This window comes from Battus philenor, unplaced genomic scaffold (genome assembly GCF_028537555.1).
Source record: "Battus philenor isolate CCGP_79_NKW_IND1 unplaced genomic scaffold, ilBatPhil1.0.hap1 SCAF_13, whole genome shotgun sequence".
Lineage (NCBI taxonomy): Eukaryota > Metazoa > Arthropoda > Insecta > Lepidoptera > Papilionidae > Battus > Battus philenor.
The window spans coordinates 8,446,852-8,455,670 of record NW_027181675.1 but is presented as its reverse complement, the minus strand read 5'-3'; the positions used below and the strand labels follow the sequence as shown (position 1 = coordinate 8,455,670).

The 8,819-nt window shown below is 29.6% G+C and overlaps 2 protein-coding genes across 2 annotated transcripts; both read left to right on the top strand.

Annotated features, from left to right (window-relative positions):
• Positions 1–673: 673 nt before the first annotated feature.
• LOC137933369 (trafficking protein particle complex subunit 13) lies at positions 674–2,433 on the top strand. The gene has a single exon (XM_068777302.1). The coding sequence runs from the start codon at positions 839–841 to the stop codon at positions 2,042–2,044; it is 1,206 nt and encodes a 401-aa protein (XP_068633403.1). The 5' UTR covers positions 674–838; the 3' UTR covers positions 2,045–2,433.
• Positions 2,434–3,834: 1,401 nt separating this feature from the next.
• On the top strand, positions 3,835–8,111 carry rdgBbeta (cytoplasmic phosphatidylinositol transfer protein 1). Its single transcript, XM_068777119.1, has 8 exons — positions 3,835–3,938; positions 4,046–4,194; positions 5,091–5,179; positions 5,280–5,287; positions 5,361–5,432; positions 5,946–6,200; positions 6,635–6,760; positions 6,846–8,111. Exons 1-8 carry the CDS (start codon positions 3,888–3,890, stop codon positions 6,990–6,992), a joined length of 897 nt encoding a protein of 298 aa, XP_068633220.1. The 5' UTR covers positions 3,835–3,887; the 3' UTR covers positions 6,993–8,111.
• Positions 8,112–8,819: the final 708 nt, after the last annotated feature.

The following is an 8,819-nucleotide window of genomic DNA, read 5'->3' as shown; positions in this document are numbered from 1 at the left end:
TGCTGTAAAACACTGTCGCGGGATTAAACTCTAGAATTTAAAATTAAGCACAAAGCTTATTTTTGGAAATATTCAGTTTTTCATATCGATAAATGCGACCCACAAATCAAAAACATTTCTGGCATGAATTCTAATGCGGCTAATAAAATCGAACTTGACCTTAATAGGACACCCAGTATCCTATTGCATAGGTGGCAGTAGAGCTGGTTGGTGGAGATGTAAATGTTTGTAAAGGATGTTACTTTTTTTTTACATAATTGGTGTCATGCATCTAGTGTTTGGCTTTGCAAAGGCTTCTTTAAGCCGTCTAAGCTGCTGTTGCTAAATAGCATATAAATCAGGCACATGATTCTGCTGCTTGATTTTGGGAATAGACCGTACGCATTACTTTTTAATGTTCATTTGTAAAGGCACCGCGTTTCAGAGCAATAATAAAAGACAGCGATAGCCGGTGCTTAACTAATCTTCGTTTTATTTTTTAAATTATGCGACTGTTAGACTCGTCCGGACGACTCAGGCGCCGTTGCATTTAGTAATACTATATGATAAAATGTGAAAAACACATTTTAACTATATAATCTATTACCAACCTTGTTTATAATTTTTAATCTTCGTATTTTACACCATAGAGAATGAAGAGTAAATTAATGCTGTGATTGCATTGTATACCATATCAAGAAACATGTTCGTAGTGTTGATAGTACATCGATTATTTGTTATTTAGGTTGATATAACTGAATTAATTTTGGAAGAGGAGGTGCTGTTTAGGTTAACAGTTTAATTTAAAATATGTATTGAGTACTGTTTTTCGTTGTATTGTCGTTAAAACCTGAAAACAATGGAAGCGAAAGAAGTAGTCGACCACCTAGTGGCTTTAAAGGTGATGAGGCTGACGAAGCCTGCACTTATAAGTCCCAAAATCGTAACATGCGATTTTAAGGACTTACCTGGTAATATCTTGAACAACTTTTTGAAAGACGACGCAACATCAGTTGTACAAATGGAAACGTTAGCAGCAGGTCAATTTCTTTTATTGCCTCAGAGTTTCGGAAATATTTATCTTGGAGAAACATTCTCGTGTTACGTTTGTGTTCATAATGAGACTTCGCAAGCTGTGCAAAGCGTATCAATTAAAGCCGATTTGCAAACAAGTTCGCAGAGAATCCCTTTGTCTACACAAAATCAGTCACCGGTAATGCTAGACGTCGATGAAACATTAGGTGACGTTATACATCATGAAGTAAAAGACCTGGGCACCCATATATTGGTTTGTGAGGTGACATACATGTCAAATTATAACACTTTAGCATCATTTAGAAAATTCTTCAAATTTGAAGTTATGAAACCTTTAGATGTGAAAACAAAATTCTATAATGCTGAATCTGATGACGTATTTTTAGAAGCACAAGTGCAAAACATCACCTCTGGGCCTATTACTCTTGAGCAAGTATCCCTTGAAAGCTCTCAACATTTTATTGTAAAGTCACTTAATGAAGTAGAAGATGACTTATCAGTGTTTGGTTACGTAAATTTACTTCAACCGCAAGAAAGCTGCCAATACTTGTATTGCTTAACACCAAAAGAAAATCTTACAAAGGAAGCAAGATTAATAACAGCGGCAAAGAATATAGGAAAACTGGATATAGTGTGGAGGTCTAACCTGGGTGAGAAAGGAAGGCTGCAAACTAGTCAACTGCAAAGAATAACACCTGATTATGGAGATCTCCGAATAGTATATGAGAATCTACCAAGTAAAGTATATGTTGATGAACAGTTTGACTTTAAATGTAAGATTGTTAATGCTAGTGAAAGAACATTGGATTTAATATTAAAACTGCGTTCCCTACAAGATTCAAGCCTTTTGTGGTGTGGTATCTCAAACAGAAAATTGGGACCATTAGAGCCAGGAGGTGTCAAATATGTTGATTTAAGTGCTTTGCCAATAACCACTGGCCTTCATATTATAACTGGAGTATCACTGGTAGATTTATTCTTAAAAAGAACATATGATTATGATGATTTAGCATCTATTTATGTATGTTAGAAACCACAAACAATAACTAAATCTTTTTTATTAGCAGGTCACTGTAAAGAATATTTTTAATTTGTGAACAATGTATAAATGATATTGACTAAGGGTTTTTATTTTTTATGTAGTTGAAATTACTAATAAAAAACAAAGATGATGTGATATTTTGTTATGTACCAACACAAATTAATTCTTCATTTCATTTGATGTACTGAAAAATAGCTTGAAGGCCTTAAAAGTTACATGTCATGTATTTTGCATTGTTGAGATATGTAAATCTTTACATATCACTCCATTTTTTGTTTGTGTAATATAATTTTATTTAATGAACTCATTATTCTTCATGTCAAGTTTTCTGTTTCGCTAAAATGTTAATTGAAAGAAATATATATTTTTATCTCAAATATTATGATTATTTTTGTTGTTCTAAAAAGTTATTTTTATCAGAAAAAACAAAAAAAAAATGAAAAGTGTCCAATACTATTACTGACTCCTTTTAGATAACCCTAGTAACTTGATAAAACTTGTAGAATAATTTTTACTCTGACTGGGTAATTTATAATGTTAGGATCTTGAGTTGCTCTTATAAGCATGATACAATGCTCTTAATTTAAATAAAAAATAAATATTACAGCTGAGGATATTCTAGGTAGATGTCTATGTTTGACGGGATAGTCTTATTCCATAATAACTTGTTTTTGGTAAAACAGGATTACAAAATGACAATATTATAAATATGGAATAAAAAACATAGCTAATAGATTAATTATATTTTTATATGCAATATCGAAAGATCAAGCATATAAATATTTAAATAGTATCATTATTTTACATGATTATGAAAGAATATAATAATATTCTATCCATAGCTTCAAAATATCTTTATATTAAAAGAATATTAGATATAGATAAATAATGATTTTTTAATGTGGTTATTTTTATTTATATCATTTAAAAAAATTATAATGCAATTATTTGACTTAGAGGACAATCAGGGTATTTTAGTTATTTATTATCAAAAGGTGATAAATTGGATCTTAGCTTTCGAATTCTGAAGTCATACTTATCACTACTCTCTCATGACAAAATTCCTCATAGAATTTCCTGTGAAACCCCACCTGGATCACTTTGAGAACTATAGCTTTAGAGGATGAAATTAAATACTAAGTTAATATTTTAATTGATGAATTATATACTATAATTCATCAATTAAAATACTGGCAAATGCTGTTTGCCCTTTGGCATAAATATATAAATCTAGTTTGATGTACCATAGCAAAAAATAGTCTTCACCTTGTCCTCATGACAGTAATTAAGCCTCTGGGCCACCGTGGGATCTTAAGGTTCGGCCCTTAAGCTATATGTTCAACCTGATTGGAGGAGGTCAGATAATACTTATTAAATGGATACTATAATAAATGTATTTTATAACAGCGTTTCTTATGGAACAGACATGCGACTTACTCCACATAAGTCCTTTGTTTCAATTATGCTAGGGAACCTCTCCACTACCAAGGTTCTTCATTGCTAAAAGCTAATTGTTAGCTAAGTTCGATTCATCTAATATTTTCATGAGGAAGTTTTAACAAAAATTATGTAAGTTTAATTTCTTGAAGGAGCGAACCAAATTGACGAAATTTTAAATTGTAGTGTCATGTACTTTCAAAAATAAAATTATGTCCTAATTCAGCAAAATATTGTCAACAACATTGTCTACTTTATTTCCCATCTTCCCGCCTTTCATTATTTTCTGGGACACCTGTATAATGTATTATCTATGGTGCCATTTGTCAGTGTCACTTTAAAGGGCTGTAAGAATAGGATAAAGTATACTAATAATCTAGTGTTTCTGTTAAAAATGGTGTTAACCAAAGAATATCGAATTTGTATGCCCATGACAGTAGAGGAGGTGAAATTTTTTGGACAATTCATATTTTAGTTTTGAATTTAAATAAATAAGTAAGGTTTGACATGTTTATTACAATAAAATAGTATGATACTATTAAACATTTTCAGTACCGCATTGGTCAACTTTATATGATAGCACGCCATAGCTATGAGCAATCGACTAACGGTGAAGGAGTAGAAGTAATCGCAAACGAACAAGTAAATGATGAAGTTAATGGGTTAGGACAGTATACTGAGAAAAGGATACACTTGTCCAGGTAAATTCAAACCCACTACGAAAATATACTCTATTAGCCGGATAGTTATCACAGAGTTCTTTCAATTGCACTTTTGTAAGGAAGTAAATTTCATATATATATTAAAGTTTTTTTTATTATCTCCAGCAACCTTTGCCTGAACAGTTGAGAGCAGTGTAGTTCTTATTATTGATGCAATTTTTATTTCTATTTATAACTGTTAACTGGTTGTAATATCTTATCTACAGAAGGCACCACATGGCTAGAAATAATTGATGCACAATATTACTCAAACATGCATAATTTCAAAGTCTCATTTGAAGCATCTGGAAATTAATTATCCTGTAAGGATTTTTACAAATCATATGGTTAATTGAGATGGGAATTTATAAAAATCATTTTCTTTATTTACTTAGTTTAATGTATCTGCCTTCATTTTGCAAGAAACATATTTATGTCACCATATAAACAGGAATCAATATAGGAGTGTGTGAGTTGCATGGTAAATAGTATGTACAATGTATGAGCAAAAAAACATGTCAGCTCTTTGTAAACTTCAGGTGCATTAAACCATTTCCTTAGCTTATTATAATTAACTAAAGAGATATGTTGAATGCCATTTTTTTTATCACTATGTTAAACCAACAACCCCCACAGTAAAGCATAGGCCACCTCGAAAGATTGCCATGATGACCGGTCTTACTTATGCTGTCCATATCCAGTCACTGCCAAAACCTTGACTATTTTGGTCCAAAAATATAAATGACTTATATTGCAATTTTAAGTCTGTAATTTTATTACTTGATAAACTTGTCAATTTGAATAAGTATTTAAAAAAATAATATATCAAACCAATTTTGTATTCATAATTATTATTAATGTTATTTTATTCTAAATGTTTTCTGGTTGATTTTCAGCCATCTTCCCTATTGGGTCCAATCTCTTATCCCTAAAATATTCTATGTAACAGAAAAGGCATGGAATTATTATCCTTATACAATAACTGGTAAGTTCATCAATATTACTTTAATTTATTGAATAAAGTTACACTAGGAATAATTTTAATTTTTACTGTTTGTTTATTTCATGTACACACCACTTCAAAGAATATACGGTATGTTTTTAATGTGAATGAACACACTTTTTACAATTTTAATATAATTAATATAATTATTATATCTTTTCAGTGTTCTTTCATACCAAAATTTTCTATTTCTATTCAAACAAGATATGAAGATAACAATGGAACCACAGAAAATGTAAGGCATTTTTTAATTTTATTAAATTAGGGACCTTACAGTTAATTGTACAATTTACTAGAATGTATGTCTCACTAATTTTAAATAACTTGCACAACTAACTATAAGCAAAAAGTAATATAAGTATACCAAAGACAAAATAAAATATGGTAGAAAAAGTATCCTATAAATGATACAAGGAGAATATCATAATAATTTATTCCAGAGGGAAACAAGGAATGAGAAGGAAATTGAGTTAGGTAAACAATTTAGAACATTGCAATAAAAATTATGTACCTAATCATCAAATATGCCATTATGTTACACACACAGTATACTACTTCATATTTATTTTCTTTATCTTAATACTACACATTTTATTTAATGTTATAGCATGACATTTAGATTAGTTAACATAAAAATGAAATATGTTATTGAGATGATTATTTATCCAGTAATAAGTTGTCAACTACCAATATTTTCTGATTAATATGGATCAAATCTCAAAATGTAAAATTTGTTTTATATTTTTAGTGTTTAGGTTTAACATCTGAAGAATTAGAACTACGGGAAGTAGATGCTGTGGACATAGCTTATGATGAGATTAAGCCCCATCACTATAAAGAAGTTGAAGATCCGAAGTTTTATAAATCAGAAAAATCTGGTCGAGGACCTTTAGTGGAGGGTTGGAGGGATACACACTTGCCAATAATGTGCTGTTATAAGTGTGTTAATGTAAAATTTGAGGTTTGGGGTCTACAGACAAGGGTGGAAGACTATGTACAAGCGGTATGTTACAGAAATGCTAATTTTTTTTTAAATAGTGTAGTGTAAAATCACATTAATAGAATTCTCCAATTTTTGTTCCAATAGCATTATTTCTAAATTTATAGATTTTTCAGTATATTTTGCATACCTTTAAATTGTATTTTTTTCTTGTTAAATTCTGAGGCCAATTTTAGCTTTTTTACTTTAGTAAAATATGTAATATAACTATTAACTACTTCATTTAAAAAATCTTCCCACAATACAGTAATTGTAATGGCACAGGCGAAGTCCATTGAAGGAGTACCATAGCTTATAGTTACTGTTAAGATTAGTGTTTCTTATGGCCTGTCATTTCATATCTGGTGAAGATGTAAATGCCAACAGGTAAAGAGTATTTTTACCGCCTAAAAAATTAAAATACATCTGAATTTATTAATTGTTGTAATTCTTAACAGGCCATTCGGGAAATTCTACTTCTTGGACATAGGCAAGCATTCACTTGGATGGATGAATGGTATGATATGACTATTGACGATGTAAGAAATTATGAGAAGGAAATGCAAGAAAAAACTAATATGAAGGTACACATTATATCCCTAGTTATTAACATAAGAACGTCAGATATTAAATTAAATGTTAAAAAAAATATGATTTTATTAATTTTAGGTAAAAGTTTGTATAGAGAATGTGGAAGAACTTGAGAAAAATAAAGTTTCTTCATCACAACCACAAACTCCCCAAACTCCTAAATCACCAAAGAGTGGATCCGGAACACCATCAGCAGAAGTAAAGTCATGGTTTTCATGGTCTTAAATTTTATTCCTTAAATTAATTTTACATAGATTGATCTCATTATAGTTCCACAGGGTTCTGTTTTGAAAAGTGTTCATATATTGCCTTAAAGCCAGAGGACAAAGAAATATAATTATATTTTACAGACATTTCCTTACGAATAAACCATCATTTTAAATAAGGTTGTTAAGTGTATTGATATTAATTAATATTATAATTAATATTAATATTTGTGTGCCTAAGAAGTATGTTATAAATGCTCTAATATTTAACAGGCCTGTTTTGAATTTGTACATGATATAAACTACTTCATAATTTGATGATAGTTTATACATATGTGTATAGAATCTGATTAATTTAATTTTAACTTAATTGTGGAGAGTGATCAATGATGTTATGCAGTTCTGTGGATACAGTACAAATAAATGCTACCTATGTTACTGTTTATTAAATAATGGCCTATGTTTTATAATAATAATAGTTTTTTGGACACAGCTTACTAATGTATGAAAATATGGTTAGTGTAGTGTGCACATTTTTAAGAGTTTAGGGTATATATAGATAAATATTACAATTAAAGTTAAAGAGAAAAATAGAGAGTTTAATGATTTTTATATACTGATTACTTTAAATTACTTTTGTGATGTATTAATGTCTATTTTGATAAGGTCAGCACAAATATATCATTTCTCCAATAATTTTTTATGTAAATTGTCATTGACCATTGTTCAAAAGCATGCCCTGTAATAGGGTAAGTTGGAACCACATGTAATACCCCCATGTACATATATCCCTGGCTTATATCTAACCAATGGATAATTTATTTTTGGGTATTAATTATTTTCTGATAGAAAAATGGAAGTCCTGAAGTTTTGAATGTTGTTTAATATTCTGCTTGTAACACAAAACATTGTTTGTAGATGAATTTTAGTGAATGATTAAAATGTTATTATTACTTATTATGTTTTAGGGGCCATTCATAAAATATTTCCTCTAAATTTCATTATTCTAAACCAATTAGGGGTAGATTCATAGTTGTGACACTGTTACACTTTCCAGACCCTTTTAGGGATTATTAGATCACATAAGCTAGACTCGACTCTCCACCCAAAGGATAAATATACAAACATTTGAATTTTTTTAATAAAACTGATCCTCTCCTTCAGAGAAAACATTTTATCAACGGCCTCTTATATATTAAATATTGTTAAAATCCTAGAATATATTACTTGGTAATACTTATAGCGTTTATGTATTTAGTTTTACCTCGCAACGTTATATTAGTAGTTTTGATTATTAATATAATATCTTTCAATGATATTCGATGTTTAGAGAATATAATCGTCGTTATATCTGAAATATTTTTTTTATTTTTAATACCCAAGTTGATTGTTATTTTAACATTATGTAACAAAATTCATTTACAGTAAAAATTGGTTCAGATTAATAATTACCATTTTTGACATTACCACAGAAAAATTATAAAATAAAATTTTAAGCTAGTTGTCGTGGCACTTAAAATAGTAAAGCGCAAGATCGTCGATATTTTATAAAAGCTGAAAGTTTTTAACGCATGCTTTCGACCATCGCGAACTAGCTGAACTATGGTAGGTATAAGCTACCAAAGGTATAGCTAGGAGTTTGAAACAGTCCACGTTGTCTAGCTACTTAATTGTCTTTTAATGTTTATCCAAGTGTATTTAGAAAATGACATGTTAATTTTTTACTTTTTCATAATAGCGTAAATAAAGTTAGAATTTATTAAAGTTTAGGGATGTCGCGACGTAAGAGTCTAGCAATATTTTACTTGATTGCTTATATTACTGCGAATAATATATAGAAATACGC

What these genes read in the sequence shown, in the direction of transcription:
- LOC137933369 (XM_068777302.1), top strand. Translation starts at nt 839, where the DNA reads ATGGAAGCGAAAGAAGTAGTCGACCACCTAGTGGCTTTAAAGGTGATG.
- rdgBbeta (XM_068777119.1), top strand. Translation starts at nt 3,888, where the DNA reads ATGGTGTTAACCAAAGAATATCGAATTTGTATGCCCATGACAGTAGAG. An exon ending in AAAAGGATACACTTGTCCAG is followed by an intron (nt 4,195 to 5,090) that starts GTAAATTCAAAC and finishes GTTGATTTTCAG; the next exon opens with CCATCTTCCCTATTGGGTCC. An exon ending in ACAATGGAACCACAGAAAAT is followed by an intron (nt 5,433 to 5,945) that starts GTAAGGCATTTT and finishes TTATATTTTTAG; the next exon opens with TGTTTAGGTTTAACATCTGA.